Source organism: Equus caballus, chromosome 5, assembly GCF_041296265.1.
Source record: "Equus caballus isolate H_3958 breed thoroughbred chromosome 5, TB-T2T, whole genome shotgun sequence".
NCBI lineage: Eukaryota > Metazoa > Chordata > Mammalia > Perissodactyla > Equidae > Equus > Equus caballus.
In genome coordinates, this window is record NC_091688.1 from 40,200,725 (window position 1) to 40,224,056 (window position 23,332).

General features: G+C 57.6%; 1 protein-coding gene across 1 annotated transcript; it reads left to right on the forward strand.

Annotated features, from left to right (window-relative positions):
- The first annotated feature begins 1,726 nt into the window (after positions 1 to 1,726).
- INSRR (insulin receptor related receptor) lies at positions 1,727 to 18,587 on the forward strand. Its single transcript, XM_023640975.2, has 22 exons — positions 1,727 to 2,274; positions 5,747 to 6,298; positions 8,134 to 8,437; positions 8,532 to 8,674; positions 8,887 to 9,031; positions 9,928 to 10,142; positions 10,433 to 10,559; positions 11,936 to 12,174; positions 12,569 to 12,736; positions 12,831 to 13,026; positions 13,214 to 13,255; positions 13,332 to 13,552; positions 13,789 to 13,925; positions 14,009 to 14,171; positions 14,379 to 14,484; positions 15,159 to 15,211; positions 15,398 to 15,627; positions 16,118 to 16,228; positions 16,362 to 16,521; positions 16,841 to 16,970; positions 17,104 to 17,238; positions 17,504 to 18,587. Exons 1-22 carry the CDS (start codon positions 2,118 to 2,120, stop codon positions 17,745 to 17,747), a joined length of 3,978 nt encoding a protein of 1,325 aa, XP_023496743.1. The 5' UTR covers positions 1,727 to 2,117; the 3' UTR covers positions 17,748 to 18,587.
- The last annotated feature ends 4,745 nt before the right edge of the window (positions 18,588 to 23,332 follow it).

A 23,332-nucleotide genomic window follows, 5' to 3' on the forward strand; every position in this document is an offset into this window, starting at 1 on the left:
CCGGCTCCAACCCCTCCTCCTCCTTTCTTAAGCCCCCAACTCTGTCCCCACCGCTTTGGGGGCCCCCGCGCCAGCTTTCTCCCCCAAGACCCCCCTAGCTCCGGGAGACGCGGAGGGGCCGCCGCAGAACGCCTCAGAGGTGTCTGCTGGGAATGGGGGAACTGGGAAGTTGATACGTTATTTCTATCGGCCTAAAGCAGCTGCCTTTAGGGGGGAGGGGAGATGACTGAGCTGGGGAAAAGGTTGCCGTCCAGGTCATCCTAGCCAGCCCCCGGCCTCGAATCTCCCTCCTCCCGGTGCGTGTGCCTGAGGCAGTGGGGGATGTCACTTGGAATAAATTAGGTGAAACACTTTCTAAACCGTAGGAAGAACTGGGAAGGAACCCCCAGAACACCAAATGCAGGTCCTGGCGAAGGAAAACACGGAAGAGGCAGAGAAAGGGAAGGTGTCGCCCAAAAACAGCCAGAGAAGAGAGACCAGGGAGCCGAGACGCAGATTTCCAGGAGAGGCCACAGGGTGGCGCTAGAAGCTCGCGAGCAAAGGTGTGAGCTACGCCCGGGTTGGGTGGGTGGGGGCGCGGTCTGCAGACCCCACTGCTCTGCGCCTCGCCACCCCGAGTCAGCCCGTGACCCCGGCCGTCCAGCGCTGGCCCCCAGGCCGGGTAGGACCAAGCCGGGCTGGGCTGGCATCGATCGCCGCCCTGACAAGAGCATCGATTTCTGCACGGAGAAATTAATAGATCTTCTCTTAGCTCCTCGGACGCGGGGGCCGCCCGCGGGTGGAGCTGGGGACCCGTCTGTCCTAGGAGGCCGCCAGCCCGCCCGGAAAGCCCCAGGATCCCCAGCACCGGCCCGCGGGCAGGTCCCAGCCACTCCCACCCCGCAGGCCGTTGTGGCTGCAAGAGCCGGACCGCCTCAAGCCGGGGAGGGGGGAGGAAGAGGGGTCCTGGAGGAGGGACTCTTGGGGAGAAGGCAGACAAGGACCCCAGGGATCAAGCGAATGAAGCCCTCTGAGGCGCGCGCTTCTCCTCTCCGCCGGGGCCCCAGCACAGACCGGCCTGTAATTCCCCGAGACAGAGAGGGACAAACAGACCGATGGAGCAGCCTGAATTCAGGAAGGTGACCGGACAGAGGCGGGGCCCAAAGGATGATTGCCCTCTCTACGGGGATCTTGGTCAGAACCAAAGGACTAGCGCTAGGACAGAGCTTCTTGTCCCCAGTGTGGCGGCCTCCTCGGAGGCTGAGAGGGGCTCCGAGAGGCGAGAGGGGAAGGGCTTGAATATGCAGGAGACACAGTTCGTGTTCCTACCAGGTTTCAACTAGCTCGCTTCCCGCCGGGTGGCGGCTGCCAGAAGTTACCCCGCAGGTGTCAAGGCACTGGGTGTCAGAACCTAGAACCACTCCTTCCCGGGGGCCCCGGTTCGCTGCCTCTCAGACCGAGCAGCCCCATTTGGGAGAAGTCCGGGGCGAGAGGGGGAGGACCCACTGCAGCCACCGCGGGGTTGGGGGGAGCTCGGTTCTTGGCCTACCATCCCCCTGTATTTTGGCCTTATTTCCCCAACAGACCTATCCCCCTCAGTTGTCAGGCTAAATATTTTGGCTTGGCGGGAGGGGCGGGGAGAACCGAGAGGTCCCAGCAGACCAATCCGTTCGGTCTGGGGGCGGGGAGGGCGGGAGCTGGGCGCGGCCCCTGCGTGCGGCCCCGGGAGAGAGCGCAGCGAGCGGGCGCCCGGGAGCCGAGCGCGCCCCGAGGGATCCGGGGAGACCCTCCCCTGCGAGTCCCGTTCCCCGGGACCCCAGCTGCTCTCCTCGGCACGCTCCCGGCTTCCGCTCGCCCTGCCCTCGGGGTTGGCCGCTTCTTGGCCTGCCTTTTGCTCTGCACCCTGTGTGACTTTCTCCCTCTGGAGGCCCCTCTGAGTCTCTCCCTGTCGCTGTCTGCACCTCTGTCCCCATTTCTCTTCTCTGGGTTCTCTGTCTCCAGCTGCCTGTCACTGCTTTGTGTCTCTGTGGCTGCCACTCCTTTTTTCTGTCTCCTGCCATCTCTGTGTGGGATTCCTCGTGGCTCTGCCCAGCCCCTTCCCCTCCCCTCTGAAGCCTGGTCTCCATGTCCCATAGGGCATGTCAGACCCTTCTCCTGCCCTGAGACATCTGGAGGAGAGCCAGGACTGGGCACAAGGCAGGGCCAGGACAATGGCAGTGCCCAGTCTGTGGCCGTGGGTGGCATGCCTGCTTGTGATCCTCCTCTCCTTGGGATTTGGCCTGGATGCACTGGAGGGTGAGTGCCCAGCATTGTCTCCTGGAGCCCCGTCTCCCTTCCAGCCAGAACACACCTATTTCCCTGCTGCAGTGTGAAGACTGGGGTTAGCTCTCACAAGGATTTCCCACCAGGGACAGCAGTGAGTGCCCCACATAAGGGTGTTTTACTCTCAGTTCCCTGGGAGTTGAAAAGGACCTTGAAACAGAGGGATGAATACCTGTCCTCCATTCCTGCTTGTGAGACTGTAATCCCAGTGAAGCCTGAATGAGAACCAATATGAGCGGGGGAGTCTTACAGGTCATTTCTAGAGCCACTGAATGGCAAGGGGTCAGGAGCCAGACAGGTGGCTGAGAACTTGGCACCATTGGGTAACTGAACCCATGGTGCAGACAGGAAACAGGTTCAGAGAACTGAGAGGTCAGGCTAGACTGGGTCCTAAGCTCCTGCCTCCAGGCCCCTGTCCTGTGTCCCCCACCCTTAGGGCCCATCCACTGGGGTGGGGGGCTGCTTTTCATTAGTGCCCTATGTTAGACACTTCCCATGTGTGGGGTTTCTGGGGAGGATCATGTAGATTAAGTGGCCCTCATGGGGGTGCTGGGGGCTTGGCGGGGAGAAGAAAAAAAGCTGAGGGTGGAAGATTCAAAAGGGGCAGGATGAACAGATGTCCCCTCTGCAATGCCACCATTCGCTTCCACACAGAGCTCAGGAATCCAGTGCTTTGTGCCTGCCGGAGGGGTCCTGTGACGCCCCCAGACTGGGAGCTTGCAGGGGCAGGGCAGTCTCCGCCTCCTACAGAGACAGAGGAGTGATGTGATGGGTTGGGGTAGGGGGTGCCCTGAAGGGTGCTCATCACAGAGGCACTGCCTGCAAGGCCCAGCCCTCCCTCACACACCCTCCCCTCCTCCAGGGCTGTGACAGGACAGGGCACAGCAGATGCCAGCCCTGAGCACCGTCGTCAGGACAGGAGCATGTCCCTGAGGGGGAGGGAGGCTGGTGTTTGGTCAGGGACCCAGATGTCCCGTTCCCAGTGCAGCTCTGCACAGGGCTGTGTCCTGAGGGGAGGCAGGGGTTAATCTGTGAAGGTCGTAGATTTGTTTTTCCAAATGACTCCCATCAGGGGAGCCCTAGCGAGGCAGGGGCATGATGGGAAGTGGCATGTGGGCGCCTGAGAGAACCCCCATCTGCCTCGCAGAGCCTGATTGGCCTGCGCCTGGAGGGGCTAGAAGTGTTTTCTCATTCTTCCTCCCTCTCTTTTGTGTGTGTGCGTGTGTGTGCATGTGCTCAGACACACACACACAGTTGCTGGGCAGAGCCAAGCCCAGGACCATGAATGACAACAGAGGGAAAGTGTGGAGTAAGCCCAGGGAGCCAGCTTTGCCTGCCCACCCGCCTCTTAACCATCAGAGGATGGGTCTAGGGATGTGTAATGTGTGCCATGTTGCTGGAGGGCTAGGTGGGAAGGGAGAGGGTAGAGGCTGGAGAGGTTGGCAGGACTTGAATGGCAAGCTGAAGAATTCAGACTTGACTGTCCCACAGTGGGAGCCATAGAAGGTATCCTTGGGAGCAAGTGAGTGCAGGGACCAGGTATCCAGCCCACTTAGGGGAATGGTCCTAGGTGCCCTGGGGAGAGAAAGGGAAGTGGGGCTGGGGCCAGGGGTCTGAAGAAACCAGACACACTCAGGTCCCCAAGGGAGGAGTGGACTTGGGATCTAGACGTCCATCGACTGAACCCACAGTCCCTAAGTGCGGGGGGATGCAGAGCTGACTAACAAGGGCCTCACCCTCAGGAGATCCCTCCTTGGAGGGGATGACAGAGATATAGATGGCAATGTTGGGGAGATGCCCCAGGTGTTCTGGTGTGGGTGCTGGACTAAGTGCTGCCGAGCCCGAAGGGGAAGTGATTAACTCAACATCAGAGGGTCAGGGAAGGGGGAGCTGGCCCTGCAGCTTGCAGGACAAGAGCTGAGGTTGTTACGAGGCCGAGGAACCCTTCTGGAGCTGGAGATATTAGTGGGGACCAGTTTATCAACTCCCAGAACATCAGGCTGAGGAGCCTAAGCTTGAACTTTTGGCATTGAGGAGCCACAGAATGTCCCTGTGAGAGTAAAACAAATGCAGGGACCAGGCACCTAGCTCCCTTTGGCCTGGGAGAGAAGTGGAAGGCATGAAGCTCAGACTACTGCCTCCCAGTTACAGAATTCATTCATTCATTCATTCATCAAATATTTATTGAGCGCCAATTTTGTGCCAGGCATTGTACCAGGCACCGAGGATACAGCGATGAATTATACAAAGATCCCTGCCCTTCTGGAGCTTACAGTAAACAAAATAAATGAGTAAGTTATATATTATCCAGTGTTAAGAATTATGGAGAGGGGCCAGTGGTCAAGTGGTTAATTAAGTTCCCACACTTCGCTTTGGCGGCCCAGGGTTTTACCAGTTTGGATCCTGGGCGCGGACATAGCACCGCTCATCAAGCCACGCTGGGGCGGCATCTCACATGCCACAACCAGAAGGACCTACAGCTAAATATACAACTATGTACTGGGGGGCCTCAGGAGAAGAAGAAAAAAAAAACAAAAAGAAGATTGGCAAGAGATGTTAGCTTAGGGCCAATCTTTAACAAAAAAGAATTATGGAGAAAAATAAAGGAGGAAGTCGGGGGCGGTGTCATTTTAACTAGGATGGTCAGGGAAGGCCACATTGAGGAGGTGACATTTGAGCAAAGACTTCAAGGAGGAGAGGGAGCCATTTAGAGGGAAGAGTGTTCTAGCCAGAGGGAACAGAAGGTGCAAAGACACCAAGCAAAGCTTGGCTGGCTTGTTTGAGGAACAGCAAAGAGGTCAGTGTGGCTGAAGGAGAGAGAGAAAGGGGCTGGAGTCCGAGAGGCTGCAGAGGGCTTGTAGGCGGCGTTGAGGACTTTGGATTTATATCAGGGAGATGGAGGCCATTGCGGGGGAATGGGCAGTGGAGGAACATGATCCAGCTTGTGTTTCGAGATCACTCTGGCTAGAGTGGAGAACAGACCACAGAGGGGACAAGGGCGGAAGTAGGGGGGTTGCTACTGTAAAGCCAGGGGAAGATGATGATGAAGCAGTGACGGTGGTGCCGAGTGGCTGGATTCTGGATCTATTTTAAAGACAGAGCCCACGGGGTGTGGGGGGTGAGAGAAGGAAAGGAGGTGAGGATGCCTTTAGATCTGGAGTCTGACTGCAAGAAGGAATTTGCAGTCAATGAGAAGGGGAAGTGGGTTTGGGAGGGAAGGTCCAGAGCTCATTTTTGTCCGTGTTGGCTCATCTGGGAGAGATCCTGCAAGCTGCAGGTATGGCTTCGGAGGCCCAGGGAGGAGGGCACCCCACACCCACAGCAGAGCCCGGTTCCCCCTCAATGTCCCACTCCCAATGTGGTCCTCTTCCTCCAAAGCTGCCAGGGTGGGATGGAGTGCTTGGACCAGGCTGCCCTGACAGCTGCCTGCCGTGTGTGCCCACAGTGTGCCCCAGCCTGGACATCCGCTCAGAGGTGGCAGAGCTGCGGCGGCTGGAGAACTGCAGTGTGGTAGAGGGCCACCTGCAGATCCTGCTCCTGTTCACAGCCACAGGCGAGGACTTCCGTGGCCTCAGCTTCCCGCGCCTCACCCAGATCACCGACTACCTGCTCCTCTTCCGTGTCTATGGCCTGGAGAGCCTGCGTGACCTCTTCCCCAACCTAGCAGTCATCCGCGGTGCCCGCCTCTTCCTGGGCTACGCGCTGGTCATCTTCGAGATGCCTCACCTGCGTGACGTGGGGCTGCCGGCGCTGGGGGCCGTGCTGCGTGGGGCTGTGCGTGTGGAGAAGAACCAGGAGCTCTGCCACCTCTCCACCATTGACTGGGGCCTGCTGCAGCCTTCACCTGGCGCCAACCACATCGTGGGCAACAAGCTGGGTGAGGAGTGTGCCGACGTATGCCCCGGCGTGCTGGGTGCCTCTGGCGAACCCTGTGCCAGGACCACCTTCAGCGGGCACACCGACTACAGGTGCTGGACCTCCAGCCACTGCCAGAGAGGTGGGCACTGGCACAGAGCACGACTGGGGGGCACAGAGAGGACAGGGTAGCCACAGGACGGTGTGGGTCAGTACTTTGCCGCCAGTGTTTACTTTAATCCTCACTTACCCTATGAGGCAGGTACTATTGCTATTCCTGTTTCACAGATGAGGAAACTGAGGCTCGGAAAAGTTAAATAACTGGTGTGGCGTGAAGCAGTCAAGGGGTAGGCAAAAGACAGCGTCAGGTGGTCATGGCGGAAGTAAAGGACAGGCACCAGGTGGGCGTGGGGGAGAGGGTAGGTGTGAGTGGATACGAGGCGGCAGCACAAGAAGCAGTATACGGCAGTGGTTAAGTGCAAAGCCAGACGGCCGGGGTTCAAATCTCAGCTCCACTACTCACTGGCTGTGTTCAGTTAGCCTACCTGTGCCTCGGTTTCCTCACCTGTAAAATGATCATAGGCTTGTTATGAGGAATGAGCTACTCTGTAAAGCATTAGAGTGGTGCCTGGGCCATGGTAGCTGTTCTGTGTTCCTGATGAAAGTGGCCACAGCGCAGGTGGTCCAGGCTCGGCGGGTGATATGGTAACGGGGAGGTTGGGAGCGGGTGGGAAGAGAAAGGAGGAAGTGACAGACGAACGACAGGATAGGTGAGGACGAAAATGTGAGGCGGGATCTTCTTTAAGAAGTAAGATGCATGGGGGGGCTGGCCCCGTGGCCGAGTGGTTAAGTTCGCGCGCTCCGCTGCAGGCGGCCCAGTGTTTCGTTGGTTCGAATCCTGGGCGCGGACATGGCACTGCTCATCAGACCACGCTGAGGCAGCGTCCCACATGCCACAACTAGAAGAACCCACAATGAAGAATACACAACTATGTACCGGGGGGCTTTGGGGAGAAAAAGGAAAAAATAAAATCTTAAAAAAAAAAAAAAAAAAAAAAAAAAAGAAGTAAGATGCATGGAGAGGAACCCGAGGACTGGAGTGGAGAAGAGGAGTGGGAGGAGTGGAATAAGGAGGGGTGGTTGGTGGAGGAAGTGAAAGTTATGGGGGAGGGAAGGAAGACCATTCAGAGGCTGGGAGCAGATCTGGGGTCTCCCAACATGGGGCTCTTTCCACACAGCTCCTGGAAGTCAGCCCCCCTCACCCAAATGCCTCCGCCTCAGGGCAGAAGAGTAACCAGACCCCTGCTGTATCCGCTGGGCCCCACGTCCCGATGCCTCCCTGTTGGCTGTAAACACAGCTGCCACCAGTCCCCTCTCGTGTATAGTGTCAACATGCCCCGGCTGACCCCCACCACCCGCATCGCTCCCACAGACATCCAGCTGCCACTGTGCAGAGCTCCCAGGCCACTAGGCCCCCAGCCCCAAACCCACCCACTGCTGCTTGGGGCCGCCTCCTGCCCAGGGCAGGGCACTAAAGGGGAGGAGGTATGGGCAGGGGCCTGGGTGAAATGACCAGTGGTGGCGCCTGTTTCCACACACTCCCAGGCCCACCTTGCCCCAGGGCTAGCTGCTCGGGAGAAGCTGGCTGGCTCGCCCTGGCACCATGCCCAGTGATGATCTGGGCACCAGGCCTAGACAGGACAGCAGGCTGGGGAGCAGCAGCCCTGATGGACAAGGTCACTGCTCTGTCCTGAGTTCTGACACCCCTGACCAGACACTGTGGGAGGTGGGGAGCCACAGAAAAGGGCCATGGTCCTTGTCCTCAAGAGCCCCTGTCTAAGGAAAACAGAGTAGGCAACCAGTGTCATCAGAACGGGAGGGGTTTGGGAGCAGGCTAAGAGCCTTATCCCAGGAGGAGGGGGCGGGGCCAGGACCAAGGAGTCGTGGGTCAGGTCTAATGCAGCACTCTGTCCACAGTGTGCCCCTGTCCCCGTGGTCTGGCCTGCACAGCTCGGGGTGAGTGCTGCCACATCGAATGCCTGGGGGGCTGCAGCCGGCCGGAAGACCCTCGTGCCTGCGTCGCCTGCCGCCATCTCTACTTCCAGGGCGCCTGCCACCGGACCTGCCCTCCAGGCACCTACCAGCATGAATCCTGGCGCTGCGTCACGGCCCAGCGCTGTGCCAGCCTGCGCTCTGTGCCCGGCCGTGCCTCCACCTTTGGCATCCACCAGGGCAGCTGCCTGGCCCAGTGCCCCCCAGGCTTCACCAGTAATGGCAGCAGGTGAGTGTTGGGTGGGTGGGGGGCACCCTTGGAGCAGTGAGGAGACCCACACTGGTCCAGGGCTCACACCACACCCTCTGCTTGCCCCTGCTAGCATATTCTGCCACAAGTGCGAGGGGCTGTGCCCCAAAGAGTGCAAGGTGGGCACCAAGACCATCGACTCTGTCCAGGCGGCACAGGATCTGGTGGGCTGCACCCACGTGGAGGGGAGCCTCATCCTCAATCTTCGCCAGGGCTGTTAGTACCTTCCTCAGGGGCGTGCCTCTCCCCTGGCCACACCCTTCCTCCCAGCCACGCCCCTTACAATGACCAAGCTAAAGCACCACTTTCCATGGCCCACCATCCCAGCCCTGAGGGCCCCCCTTCCCTGGGCCCCCATGCAGCCCCCTCACCCTGTGGACCCATCACTTTCCCTGCCCCTGCTCCAGCCCTGTCTTCCCATCCCCTAGACAACCTGGAACAGGAGCTGCAGCGCAGCCTGGGCCTGGTGGAGACCATCACCGGCTTCCTCAAAATCAAGCACTCCTTTGCCCTCGTGTCCCTGGGCTTTTTCAAGAACCTGAAACTAATCCGGGGGGATGCCATGGTGGATGGGTAAGGGGTCAGAAACAGGCCTCTGACCAGTTCCCTCTATCACATCTCCTCCCCAACACTCCCAAAACAGTGGTGAAGAGCATGGGTTCTGAAACCAGCTCTGCTACTTACTAGCTGTGTGACTCTAGGTAGGTTACTTAACTTCTCTGGTCCTCACTTTTCTCATCTGTAAAATGGGGTAATAAGTACACACTACTTATTTCTTAGGGCTGTTGTGAGTATTAGTTAAGTTGTTATGTATAAAGCCCTTAAAACAGTGCTTGGAATGCATTACATACTATATAAATTATAGTAACATATAACTCTATGGGTTGGCTATAACTATCACGTGATCCTCTCAGCTGCAGAGCAAGACTGTGTGGGTTTGAAACCCATTCCTACTGCCTGCCAGCCAAGGCCTACCCATAATGTAGCCAGGATTTTTCAAAATAATGTTTTAAATTACCATCCAGCCAAGTGGTTTCTCATGTCTCCTGGCACATTGCCATGTACCCCCAGGAGTGCCCACACTCCAGCCTCTTCAACAGAAGAGGCATAGCCCCAGACTGAGTCCCACTCCTCCCCATGTTCCTAAAGGCAGGACTGAGGCTGGCACATAGCAGGTGCCTAGTTAATGTGAGATGAGGGAAGGAGGGAGGCAGAGAAACTGCCGACCCCATTTCACTGATGAGGAAAAGATGCAGAATGTGGGTGACTCGCCAGACATTACACTCTTGGTCAGTGACACAGAGTGGGTGTGTATGAATGGCCCATGTATGCTGGGCGTGAGTGGGCTGCCAAGCGCCCCTCCTCCCCTGTGCTCCCAGCACAGCCCCTCCAGGAGAAGCCTATGAGGCACCCCTCCCGACCCCCTGCCCCCACCTCCCGTGCAGAGCAAGGTCCCTGGCCTCCCCCAGGAACTACACTCTGTATGTGCTGGACAACCAGAACCTGCAGCAGCTGGGCTCCTGGGTGGCTGCTGGGCTCACCATTCCCGTGGGCAAGATCTACTTCGCCTTCAACCCACGCCTCTGCTTGGAGCACATCTACCGCTTGGAGGAGGTGACCGGCACGCGAGGACGGCAAAACAAGGCCGAGATCAACCCCCGCACCAACGGAGACCGCGCCGCCTGTGAGGCCCGACACCCCAACCGCAGAGCAGCGAGCGCACTCGCGCGCGAACGAGAGACGCGACGGCAGGAAACACCCAGACGCGCACACACGCAGACGTTCACACACACTGAAACACACCGGACACGCCCCCGGGTGGGAGGGGGCGCTTGATGGGGACAACGTGATCAGTTCTCTTCAGAGGCCGTGTTGGGGTGGGATGCTGCGGGGTCAGGGTAGGGGCTTGGAAGTAGGCGGCTCAAGGGGGTGACTGCGCAGTTGAGAGCAGGGTTCTCCCCTCGCCCCGCCCAGGCCAGACTCGTACCCTGCGCTTCGTGTCCAACGTGACGAAGGCCGACCGCATCTTGCTGCGCTGGGAGCGCTACGAGCCGCTGGAGGCTCGCGACCTACTAAGCTTCATAGTGTACTACAAGGAGTCGTGAGTACCGGGGGCGGGGCCAGAGCGGGGCGGGGCGGGGGCGGGGCCAGAATGGCAGCAGGGTCCGAATCAGACCCCGCCACTTAATTCACGACAGCAGGCAGGTAAGGGCAGAACGTCGCGGGGCTGTGGAGAGCCAGGAAGCCAGGACCCCTAAGTCGCACTCCCTTGTAGGGTCTATATCTGGCTTTCCTCTCACCTTCTTCATCCCTCTACATTTCACTTCACCCAGTGAAACGGAGAGGGCAATCAGGGCTTCAGAGAGCCCAGGAGAGGCGCCCCGCTGGGATGGCTGGGATAATTAAACTTCAATTCACTATGCTAATGCTCTGTACTGACCACATGCTCCTGCCCCAGCAGCGGTCTGGGAAGTACCCACTAATTTGGCCAGTTTTATGCACAGCTTTGCCAGCATTTCATTAAAGCCTGAGGAAGCGAGGGAACAGGGACAGCCAAAGACTGGCTGCTCTTTGCTTTGGAGAGAGTGTACTGACCATAGCAGGAGGGAGAGTGGTTAGACCACAAGACTTCTCCAAAAGTATGGCTAGGAATCAAAAATGGAAATCCTTAGAGGAGAGAGATGGATTTGGGATGGCAAGCTGGAGGGCAGGAGTGAGGAGTTCTCCCCCTCTGTGGTAGATAAAAGATGGGAGCCTCCTGGCTTAGAAGCTTTTCCTATGAATTAAAATCGAGAGGTCTTAGTTGCCCACTAGCACAGGGCCTGGCCTGGAGGAAGGAGGGAAGTCAATGGTGGGAGGCCTGCTCGTATGGCCAAGGTTCTCCTAGGCCTCAGCGGTAGGTGAAGGTGTCCAGCATGGGGGAGCTGGACAGTTTGTTAAATACAGATTCCTGGGGCCCTCCCCCACTGATTCTGATTCAATTAGTCCTGGGTAGGAACCAGGAATGTGCATTTCTAACAAGCTTCCTGGTAATGCTGAATCTTCTGGTCCACGGACCACACTTTGAGGAGCGCTAACATGGACTGCAACGTAAATGGTAACCCCTGGCTTGTGCAGCTCACAATCTGCACAACTATACACAGCTGCCTCTGGGCTCAAAAGGCAGAGAAACTTAGAGGTCCTTCAGGAAGCTCCCCTAACATCATTCCTTGCAGTGTGGCTGTGGCTGCGTTCCCTCAGAGACAGATACTGGGGATCCTGGCTCGATTCCAGCTCTGAGCAGACCCACTCAGTGAGTGTGTCATGCCCACAGGCTACCTGCCCCAGAGGGCAGACCCATACCTGCTTCTGGATGCCCTTGTGTGTACCGGAAAAAGAATGACAATGACAGTCTTGGAGTGATTCAGAGAGGAGGGGGGTGCTAGTAACTGGGGATAAGGCTGAGCTGCCCCTCAGCTCCAGGGATGGGGTATTCAGTCCATTCCAGAATGCCACGGAGCACGTAGGTCCAGATGCCTGTGGGACCCAGAGCTGGAATCTGCTGGATGTGGAGCTGCCCCTAAGCCGTACCCAGGAGCCAGGGGTGACCCTCGCCCCTCTTAAGCCCTGGACGCAGTATGCAGTGTTTGTGCGGGCCATCACGCTGACCACTGCTGAGGATAGCCCCCACCAAGGAGCCCAGAGCCCCATTGTCTACCTGCGAACCCTGCCTGCGGGTAGGCTGAAGCCTTCGAAGGGGATGGGAGCTAGATGCCTGGGTCCTAGTGAGAACGGGGAAACCCACACCAGAAATAGAGAAGCTGGGTCACTGAACACCTGGTTCACCAAGGCTAGCAGGCCAGCTGCTTGAGTCCTAGAAGGAAGAGGAGGCATCGCCTAGGTCCTAGGGAGGCTGTGGGTGGGAGAGCACAGGGGGAACGATTGAGACAATTCAAGGGCCTTTGGGGGACAAGAGAAGGACAAAATGCTGAGTTCTAAGAAGGGGAGGTTGAGGGTCACCTATTTCTCAGGAGAAGGGAATGTCAGACCCCAGAGAGAGGTGCCCGTTACCAGACAGTATTTGAAAGGCGGATCCGTGGCACCTCAGTTGTACCCTACTCACACCCTCAGCGCCCACGGTGCCCCAGGACGTCATCTCCACGTCCAACTCCTCCTCCCACCTGCTGGTGCGCTGGAAGCCACCGACCCAGCGCAACGGGAACATCACCTACTACCTGGTGCTGTGGCAGCGTCTGGCAGAGGACGGCGACCTCTACCTCAATGACTACTGCCACCGTGGTGCGCAGGGAGGAGGCGCGAGCCAGAGGGTTTGGGGCGCCCCAGGCCGCGGGCGCTGGCCGTCTAACTACTTCCTTCCCCGCCGCCGCGCCAGGCTTGCGGCTGCCCACCAGCAACAACGATCCCCGCTTCGACCGCGAAGATGGGGAACTCGAGGCCGAGATGGAGCCCGGCTGCTGCCCTTGCCAGCACCCACCTCCTGGGCAGGTCCTGCCACCGCTGGAAGCGCAAGAGGCCTCGTTCCAGAAGAAGTTTGAAAACTTTCTACACAACGCTATCACCATCCCCAAGTGCGGCTAGGAGCACGCGGGCCGGACGGGCCGGATGGGCGGGGCCATGAGGGTGGGGGTCTTGCTGGAGGTGGGGCTTTGTGGGCGGGGCCTGGGTTGTGGGTGGGTTTGGAGGCCGCTCGCCGCCGCTTAGCGCGTTGGGGAGCGTTCCGGACGGGCTTGACAGGGCCCTCCCTGGCTTCCCCAGATCCCCTTGGAAGGTGACGTCCATCAACGAGAGCCCTCAAATGTAAGCGGTGGCGGGGCCGGGGCTGAGGGGTGGGGTCCTGGGGCCGGGCCCTGGCTCTGACTCGGGCCTTCCACAGGGACTCAGGGCGGCACCGCCGGGCCGTGGGGGCCCTCAGGCTTGGGGGGAACAGCTCAGATTTTGAGATCCAGGAGGACAAAGTACCCCGGGAGCGAGCGGTGCTGAGTGGCCTGCGCCACTTCACGGAATACAGGATCGACATCCACGCCTGTAACCACGCGGCGCACACCGTGGGCTGCAGCGCGGCCACCTTCGTCTTCGCGCGCACCATGCCCCACAGTAGGTGACGCCCCTCACCTTCTACCCCCGCCACTGACGCCAACGACCCTAATTAATTAGTGCTCCAACTAGCGAGTTTGACCTCGCGCTAACTCCAGAGCCTCGCTTCGCTCTCCCCTCCCAGTCCCCCATAATCCCAGAGCTTCCTCAAACCCCCCGGTTTAGCCCCCTTGGGTTTGAACATGGAGGGAAGAGGAAATACTTGTGGCTGGGCTGCTTGATGCCCTCTCCTGCAGGAGAGGCGGATGGAATCCCAGGGAAGGTGGTCTGGGAGGTGGCCAGCAAAAGCAGTGTCCTCCTGCGCTGGCTGGAGCCACCGGACCCCAACGGACTCATCCTCAAGTATGAAATCAAGTACCGCCGCTTAGGGGAGGTAGGTACCCCGGGGGACCCCTAACCCTGCCCCAAATTGTGCCTCCATCCTATTCCCAGCCAGCTGTTCTATGTTGCCCTCAGGAGGCCACAGTACTGTGCGTGTCCCGCCTGCGATATGCCAAGTTTGGGGGGGTCCAGCTGGCCCTGCTGCCCCCCGGAAACTATTCTGCCAGAGTTCGGGCAACTTCACTGGCTGGCAATGGGTCCTGGACAGAGAGTGTTGCTTTCTACATCCTTGGCCCAGGTATACATGGCCTCTGTCCCAGCCCTATACTCCCAAACAGCCCCACCTGGGTCCCCAGCCACATCTCCCATTGTAGAAACCACAGACCCCTCCACCCCATCCCTCCCCATTTCCCCACTGTGGAAAGGGAAGCGTCCTCTACCCCCTGGCTCCTCTTTCGTTGACCCTACCCTCTGTTGCCTGCTGACCCTGTCCTCTGACCGCCAGAGGAGGAAGACTCCGGGAGTCTGCACGTCCTTCTCACTCTCACCCCTGTGGGGCTCATGCTGCTCATCATTCTTGCTGCCCTTGGTTTCTTCTATGGGAAGAAGAGGTGATGACAAGTCCCACCAGTTCCCAACCCCCTCCTCTCCCTGCGCCCTCATCACAAGGTCAGTGTAGTAGGAGAAAAGTAGATAAGACAGCAGAAAGGACTTCCTTAGAAGCAGTAATTCTTCCCCTGGGGGCAGCATGGAGGGGACATACCTTTCAGCTAGGGTGACCACCTCATCCTGGTTTGCCTGGTACTTTCCTGACTTTAGCAGTAAAAGTCTCACATACTGGGAAACGCCTCAATCTGGGCACACTAGGACTATCGGTCACCGCACTCTTGGCCTGAGAAAAAATGAAGCTGGTTCTACCATAGCAAGGGGAGAGGCAGGAGACCTCAGGATATGTCCTCAGATGCCTGATGTCAGATCCCCCCGGGGCTGAATGCAAGAGGGAAGTGGGGGCAAGGCTTTGATTAGCTTGTTTCTAAGAACTAGCTGAGGGGGGAGGAGCCCCTCTACTCCTGGCCTCCTTATTCCCAGCCCATCAGATCCCAGATCCCAGGACTAAGACCAAGACCAGTTTGGAAAGTGCTTAGGGCTTCCCAGGGGTCACCCTGATCAGGGCTGGGGGTGTAGTCAGTTATTTCCCTTCTCCTTGCAACTCCCTCTTCCTTGTCCTCTGACATTGCTCCTTCCCGAGGACCTTGCAGCCTGACGCTCTTTCCTCCCATTGCAGAAACAGCACCCTGTACACCTCTGTGAATCCGGAGTATTTCAGTGCCTCTGATAGTAGGTCTGGGGATGGGTGGACAGGTGCTGTGAGAAAGGGAGCCGGGAGGGGAGGAGAGGCAGACTTCCAGGAGACCTTCTTGGAGAAGGCAGCCTTGGGACCCGACCCCTTCAGAAGAAGAGAGAAGTGGGTGGAGGCGTGACAGAGAGCAGTAGCCTTGCCTCTTGACCCCCACCTCCTCTCAGTGTACATCCCTGACGAGTGGGAGGTACCTCGGAAGCAGATCTCCATAATCCGAGAACTGGGCCAGGGCTCTTTCGGGATGGTATATGAGGGGCTGGCACAAGGACTTGAGGCTGGAGAGGAGTCCACGCCCGTGGCCCTGAAGACAGTGAATGAGCTGGCCAGCCCACGGGAACGCATTGAGTTCCTCAAGGAAGCCTCTGTCATGAAGGCATTCAAGTGTCACCATGTGGTAAGACAGGGTCAGGGGCATTATCAGGGTCATAATTAGGTCATGTGGTAAGAGAGATAGGGTCAGGGATGGGACCAGGGCACCTCAAGGTCAGGGTTGGGACTGTGGTTAGAATCCTAATTGGGGAAATGTCATGCTTGTGGTTAGAGTCAGAACAGGGTCCTGGCAAGGCCACGGTAGAATCATGGCTGGGCTCAGATTGGTCATGCCTAGGGGTCAATATTGAGTGTCCAGATAATTATTAGGGTTATCATTGGGATCAAGGTCAGAGTTGGGTCAATCATGAAGATTGAGATGATAGTCAGATATGATCAAGGTCATGGGTTAGGGTCAGGGTCATTGTTAAGTCAGGATTAGGGTTATGGTCATGGTTGGGGTTAGGGTCAGTGTTGGTGTCTGGGTCAGGTTGTGACCACAGCAGGTCAAGGTTTTGACCAGGTGGGTCAAGGGGGCTGAGTAGACCTGCAACCAGGCTCTTTGTCCGTCCCAGGTGCGTCTCCTGGGTGTGGTATCTCAGGGCCAGCCAACTCTGGTCATCATGGAGTTAATGACCCGTGGGGACCTCAAGAGCCATCTTCGATCTTTGCGGCCCGAGGCAGAGGTGGGGACCAGGAAGACCCTGGACCAAGGGACTGGGGAGTTAGAGAAGACTTCAGCACAGTTTTGGGGGGTAATCCTTGGGTAGGAGTCCAGCCTCTAGGCTCCGTCTTCACCAGCTCCTGTCTTGGCTCTAGAACAACCCTGGGCTCCCACGGCCGGCACTGGGAGATATGATCCAGATGGCTGGTGAGATTGCAGATGGCATGGCCTACCTTGCTGCCAACAAGTTTGTGCACCGAGATCTGGCAGCCCGAAACTGCATGGTGTCCCAGGACTTCACCGTCAAGATTGGGGGTACAGAGGGTACCAGGCGGGTGAGGGCAGCCTGAGGAGCGGAGAGACTCTCCCCAGCTAGGCCTCAGGAGATCGAGGCTAGCCCATTGCTCTGTCCCTGTGAGCCTGTGAGAACTTCAGCAAAGCTCCGCGCCCTGGATCTCAGTCTCGTCATCCAAGGGCAGAGGGGTTTGGCTGGGATGATCTCTGAGGTCCTTGGAGCCTGCACGTTCCAGGATTCTTGGAGACTATGGAGGTGGAGAGGGTTGGGAGAAGCATTCCTGGGGCAGGAGCTGGTGTGTGGCGCTCTGCCTCACACCCAGCCACCCTTACTTTCCAGACTTCGGGATGACTCGAGACGTGTATGAGACAGACTATTACCGCAAGGGTGGGAAGGGGCTGCTGCCTGTGCGCTGGATGGCCCCCGAGTCCCTCAAAGATGGAATCTTCACTACCCACTCGGATGTCTGGTGGGGCCTGGCTGGAGCAGAGGGCTCAGGGGATGTGGGGCAGGGTCTAGGGAGGAGGTCTGGGTGCACCCCTTCAGGGTGCCCTGAGCAGCGTGCAGCGTGCCGGGCTCAGGCCCTCCTACGTGTCCTCCAGGTCCTTCGGCGTGGTGCTCTGGGAGATCGTGACCCTGGCTGAACAGCCCTACCAGGGCTTATCCAACGAGCAGGTGCTCAAGTTTGTCATGGATGGCGGGGTCCTGGAGGAGCTGGAGAGCTGCCCGCTTCAGCTGTGAGTCACCCCAGCCTGCCCTTTCCTCATCCCGGCTCTGCCCACACCTGCCTCCCGCACCAGGATTCTGGCCTACCTCCTCTGATGCTTTACTTCCACTGATGGCCAGCTCTGAGCCCTCCAGTTCTAAATCCCCACCACAACCCTCATTCACTCCCCGGTGACCCGCCCAGACATAATCCCCCATGACCCCTCCCCCCACTCTCAGTTGGGAGCGTTGTGGGGGGTGGTCCTGGATTCCTCTGATACTGCCCCACCCCTCCAGGCAGGAGCTGATGAGCCGCTGCTGGCAACAGAACCCGCGCCTGCGCCCAACCTTCACCCACATCCTGGACAGCATACAGGGGGAGCTGCGGCCCTCCTTCCGCCTCCTCTCCTTCTATTACAGCCCCGAGTGCCGCGGGGGCCAGGCTTCCCTGCTGCCCACCGATGTAGAGCCCGACTCCCTGCCAACCCCAAAAGGGGCTTCCTCAAACTGCAGCCCCCAAAATGGGGGTCCAGGGCACTGAGGGGACCCCCTTCCCTGGCTGATGGGTCTCCCATGGGCAGAGAGTAAGGGACCTGAACTTCGGGGCCTTGAGATGTGCAGACATTCACACCCCTACCCCACTCTCAGACAGGGTAGGGGGTGGCCGAGGGTGAGGCAGAAAGTAGGAGCAGGAAAGACTGAGGGGGTCAGGGCAGACTCACGCAGGGAAGATTTTCTCAAGAGTCTGAGTTCTCCATGAGAAAGTAAGCAAGGTCACAGCAGAAGGAGTAGAGAGCAGACCACGGATGAGATGTCCTGGCCCTCGGAGTGAGAGACCCTACTCAGGCTAGGAAGACAGGCCTGCCCGCCCCGGAGGCAGAGTCCAGGGAATGCCACCCTCAGCTTGGGTCTCCTGTGGACATCTGAGGCCATCAACACACTTGAAACCAGATGAGCAACCAGAATCAGCCTGGAAACCTCTCTGCCCCTGTTTGGGGTGCTGGGGATGGGGTGTCCCCATGACTGCCTTTCTTACCACTGTGTTTCACCTCCTCCCCTCGGCCCCATGCACCAGGTGGTGGGGAGAAGCAGGGACCTAGGTGAGCGGGTCCCCAGCCTGGCCCTGTAGGCCTACCCTCACCTCTTCCTCTCCTTTGCCACACCCAGGGCCCCCAGCCTGGTGCTCCTCATTCCTCTTCTCCAGGGGCATCCCTTGGAGTGATTCACCCCATCTCCCAGTCTCTTCCCCTCAACCTCCCTCGTACCCTTGGATTATTAAGGCTCTAAGAGCCTTGCTTCCTCCCTGCCCTCACTCCTGCCCCCCACCCCCTGCCTCTCATGGGAAGACTGGAGAAGGCACAATAAATGCCGAGTCTGTTTGTACCCTGGTCCCGGGCAGCCCATTATCTCTCCATCTACATGGTGTTAACACTGGATGAACTTCCTCCCTCCCTCCTTGGGGACTTGAGGTGGTGACCCTGAGGCGGTGATACAGGATAAATACACTGCTGTCAAACACCACCTCCATGAGGACCTGAGCAGCCAGGGTTGCCATGGCAGTGAAGCTGGACAGTCCTGCTCTTATCTGCTGCTCAGGCGGCCAGAAGTGGTTGAGCCGGGCAGGGCGGCTTTGTACTGTCCTCCCAGCCTCACCGACTATCTCCCACACCTCATCTTTAGGTTGTCTCTCGCTGTATCCACAGGGCAGACATTTCCTGGGATATCACAGCACAGACTTGAGCTGGGCAGAACATGGGGTGGGGGAGGGGCCCTGATGACAACACCAGTCCGTGCTGGATGCCACCCAGCCAAGGCAAGGGACACACATCAGAGCAGAGTCTGTGTGTCTGGCTCCCTATGGTTGTTCCTTCCCAGGAGCAGAGATGCCCTGGAGGCATGTTCAGGGAACACAGCGGAGTCCACTTGCAGGCTCCTGTGCCAGTGCCATCAGGGCATTTGAAGGGGAGAGTTACAGATGAATGACTTAAAACCTTGGTGAAGGAGGTGGCAGCAGAAGGGGCTGGTCATGGCTCAGGGCTTTTTAGCATCCTATACCAGTGTTTTCTGCATCCAGGTCCTTGGGGCCGGAGCTCCCGTGCCGCCGTGCTCTGCCACAAGCTGCTCACACCCAGGGTCTGGGGAGATTTGCACTTGCAAACATGCTTGCTCACTCCAGCAGCTGCCCCGCAAACCACAGCTCCTTAGGGCAGGGCCTGAGTGGAGTGGGCATGAGTCTGTGTGAGGCCATCTCTATGATAGCAATTACAACCCATATACACTACCCTGACAGGGTCAGGGTGGGCAGCAAGGACCACCTGCCCCAGCACCCCTTGCCTGTCATTGGTGGCTGAAGCAACAGTGACCCCTAATGGTTTCTTGTGGAACTACAACTAAGGGAGAAAAGAGTCGAGGAGGCTGTGCTCTTCTCCCTGTGTTGCCGGTCTCGGACAAGCCTCCGGCAGAGTGGAAGGGAGGAGGGACTCCACACAGAAGCCCTAGATCTGAGACCCACACACTCACACTGAGCACACAGGCATACCTGTGCTTGCACAGGCCTGGAGGGCAGCAGTGGGGTCAAGCCCTCTCCCCAGCACCCATGCCCTCTAACCTCCAAAGTCCTGGACATTGCATGCTCAGGAAGCGCTGGCCGTCTGGATGTGGAGGGCTTAAGGAAGGGACTGGGAGTCAAAGAAAAGAGGGCTTCAGAGAAATGCTGTCTGCACTCCACCTCCAAAGATAAGCAGGTGGTGGCTGGCTCAGAAGAACTTTTTGGAGAAGGATGTAGGGATGCCTGAAGACAAACTCTCCTGCGATCCATGTGCTAGAGAAGAACTGGATTTAGCAAGTAGCAAGCGAGATGGGAGTTAGACTTCAGGAGGACTTCCCAACTATACAAGGAAGCTTTGTGGAGGGAAGAAATACGTGCTCTTTCAGAGACAGCTAGAGACAGACAACAGGTTGACCTGGGGAGGGAGTGATGGGCGCCTACCACAGAGGCAGAAGGGTAAATGCAATGACTAAAAGAGAGAGTCCAAAAACCCCCTTTTTTATTTCCTCTTTTCCTCTAGATTCAAGCAGAATTCTAGACAAAATAACCTGCAGCTGGCTAGGAAGGGAAGGAAATGGAGTGGAGACAGATTAGCATCAAAGAATTATTTTACCATCCATCCTCTTGGGCCTGTCCATGTGTCCTCTTGACAAGTTCCCCACATGAGCAAAGGGATGCTGACAGCTATGGGTCTCATGTCCCACCCCCTCCAAGCTCAGGACCAACCAATGCATCTTTGTGGGGTAGGGAGGACAGAATCGAGTCCTCCATGGTGAGAGGCCCAGAGGCCTGGGACGGGGGTAGATGTGGTCTGAGGTCAGGTGGGCTATGTCACTGGGCCAGGCCTTGGTGGAGGCAGGACGATCTGGGACACTCACAGTTCCTCCTCTAGGCTCTGGTTACAGAGCAGAAGGCTGCAGCCAAGGTGGTTCCTGGCTGTCACCATGTAGGAGGAACAGCAGGGTCTGAGGACATGAGAGGTTAGTATCCCTCTCCTGCTCTCGGATCAGCCCCATAACACCATGCTTTCTCCAAGTGCCAGGGAGCTTGGATGGCAGGGCTCTAGATCTTAGATGCCCAGCCAGGGGGTAACCCTGGGGTAGAAACTGTGGACCTTGCCCTTGGCCGGGTGTCAACAACGCTGTGGAAGCTCCTCCCCTGGTCCACGAGTTGTTTGCCTTCTCAAACCTTCAGCTGGGGCTGAGGACAGCGAGCTATTAGGACATGGCCACCACCCCGTAGCAAAGGTCTTCCTCCTTCCAGCCAGAGCCTCCTGTGCACAACCCCTCAGACCATGCCACTTGCCCCCAGGGGTGGGAAGGGCAGTTTGGGTTCCTCCGATCCCTGTGAGACTGATGGGCAGTGTGCTGGCACCTCCTACCCACTCCTTATCTTTGCCCAGGAGTCAGAGGGTCTGAACACCTGAGTCTTCTCCTGGTCACCTTCCATGAACAGGAACCCCTCTGGGTCACTCATCTAAAGGGACCAGTAGTGAGTGGACACTAGGGTGGCACTATCCATCCAGGTGACACTGCACGTGTGCCAAATCAGGAATCTGGAATCCAGGCTGGTAGGGCTGGGATGGAGTCAGAAGGGAGGGTGCTTCGTGAGCCCTAGGCACATGGTCAGGAGACGGAGATCAAGTCCTCAGGTACCCCCGATGCCTGCCTGAAGTAAGGGTCTCAAAGGGCCACAGGGCTAAGAGGCTTGATGTCCTTGCTAGCGAAAGGAGGCCTAAGGGCCATGGGGCAGGTGCTCAGAGTGGCTGTGGTGAGGGGTGAGGTGACCCACGGGCCTGGATCTCTGATTACCCTAACTCAGGGGTTTTTGCCTTCTCCAAAGCCAGGAGCTGGAGTCCCCTGCCCAGGATGTTGGCTGACTGAGTAGATATTCCAGCCCCAGACATGCCCCTCATTCGGTCCCAGGAAAGGCAGGACACCTGAACAGCCTGGTGTCCTGGACTGAGCAGGCCAGGAGCTTCTCTCCTCACCTTCATCACTCCCACCACAGAAGGAGAGAGAGAAGAGACAGGGGCCTGGTAAGCAGGGGGGTGAGCAGAAGGGAGGCACTCCCAGGATAAAGATGTTGGCGGAAATCCTAGGCAAATAAGGGGGCACTTATTCAGGGGCACAATACACTCCTTCCTGCCTCTCTCCACTCCCCTCCCCCCGTGGCTGTAGCTCTCAAGCCCCAAGGCCGTTCTCAGATGTCAGACAGAGGGAGCACAGGAAAGGATGGCGGTGCTGGGGAGGCAGTGAGGAGAGGGAGAAACAGACAAAGGGGAGTGTGGGAGAGAGGCACTGACAGGCAGGAGACAGACCTCTTACATACACACGCAATGGAAGTTTTGAGGACACCCCATCCTGTCCCTTTGCTCTCTGTGGGTCTGGTCCCCACACCTCCCCACTTGTGAGCAACAACAGGAGACTTTCTGCTCGGTCATTTCCGGAGAGGAAGGGGGGGCACATCCTGAGGGAGCAGAGGGCCACTCCGGTTCCCACCCTCTCAGGTTGTGTCAGGCCGGTCCTCACGCAGAATTCAACAGGGGGGCGGGGTGTGGGCAGAGGTGCAGGGGGACAGAGGAGAAGGATGAATGATGCATGGAAGACCAGGGTGTCAGCGGGGAAGAAATTCTGAGACTATGAAGAAGGATTTGCAAGAAAATGAGACAGGGGCCTGTTCCTCTCTGGGAGTCAGAGGAAGGAAGGAGTGTGGACAAAAGGACAGTGTTGACAGCTGGGTCAGCCAAGAAGAAGTGGAAACGGAGGAGAGGGGTCCAGCCAGCATCCAGCTCTCCAAATGGCAGTTGGAGTGGAAATCAACTGTTGCCAAAACAGGAAGAATGAGGGTGACTGTAGACCAAGGTGGGTAGGAGGTGCAGGTGGAAGGAGGCAGGACGGCCTCTTTTAGAAGCAGAATTTCCTAAGGGAGAGACCTCCACACAGGAGGCCAAGGGCTGGAATAAGGGATGGATGCCAAGAGCTTTGTAAGCGATAGAGCTCCATACAAATTATGGTCCTCATTATCTAATTGTGACATCATTTAAAAAGATGCTGTAGAAGTACATTTAGTGCTGTGGAAAGATGGCCACAACCAAGTGCAGAGCAAAAAGAGCAGGTTACAAATAATATAAATGCCGTTTTTGCACTTACATGTACAAACTCAGAAAAATATCTGGAAGTGTAAATATACATCTGGGAGATGGAATTATGGATGATTTATATCCAGTTTTTGCTTGATTGTGTTTTCTCTGTATGTCTTTTAAAGAACATACATTATTTATATAGTGAAAAACAAACAGTTTGCTTTTAAAAGGAGACTTCTTGCCCAGATGGTCAAGGTCCTGGGCTCAGGATGGCTGAGGTCGGAGCCTGCCAGGGCCCTGGCTCTGCCTTCTCTCTACCTGGTTGGGTACTGCAGGGTCTGACCCATAAACATCCTCCAAGAAAATTTTTTCCTCCATGTCTGGGCTGGGCCAAAGTCAGTTTTTGTGAATTTAGGATTGACAGCATGTTTTTGTAACCTCAGGATGTTTTGCAGCTGGGAAGACACAAAACAGGCGAGAGGCAGAGAAAAGC

Bases quoted from the DNA above. Each gene is read 5' to 3' on its own strand.
- INSRR (XM_023640975.2), top strand. From the start codon at position 2,118: ATGTCAGACCCTTCTCCTGCCCTGAGACATCTGGAGGAGAGCCAGGAC. The intron at 2,275-5,746 runs GTGAGTGCCCAG...GTGTGCCCACAG, and splicing joins TGGCCTGGATGCACTGGAGG to TGTGCCCCAGCCTGGACATC. The intron at 12,175-12,568 runs GTAGGCTGAAGC...TCACACCCTCAG, and splicing joins CCTGCGAACCCTGCCTGCGG to CGCCCACGGTGCCCCAGGAC.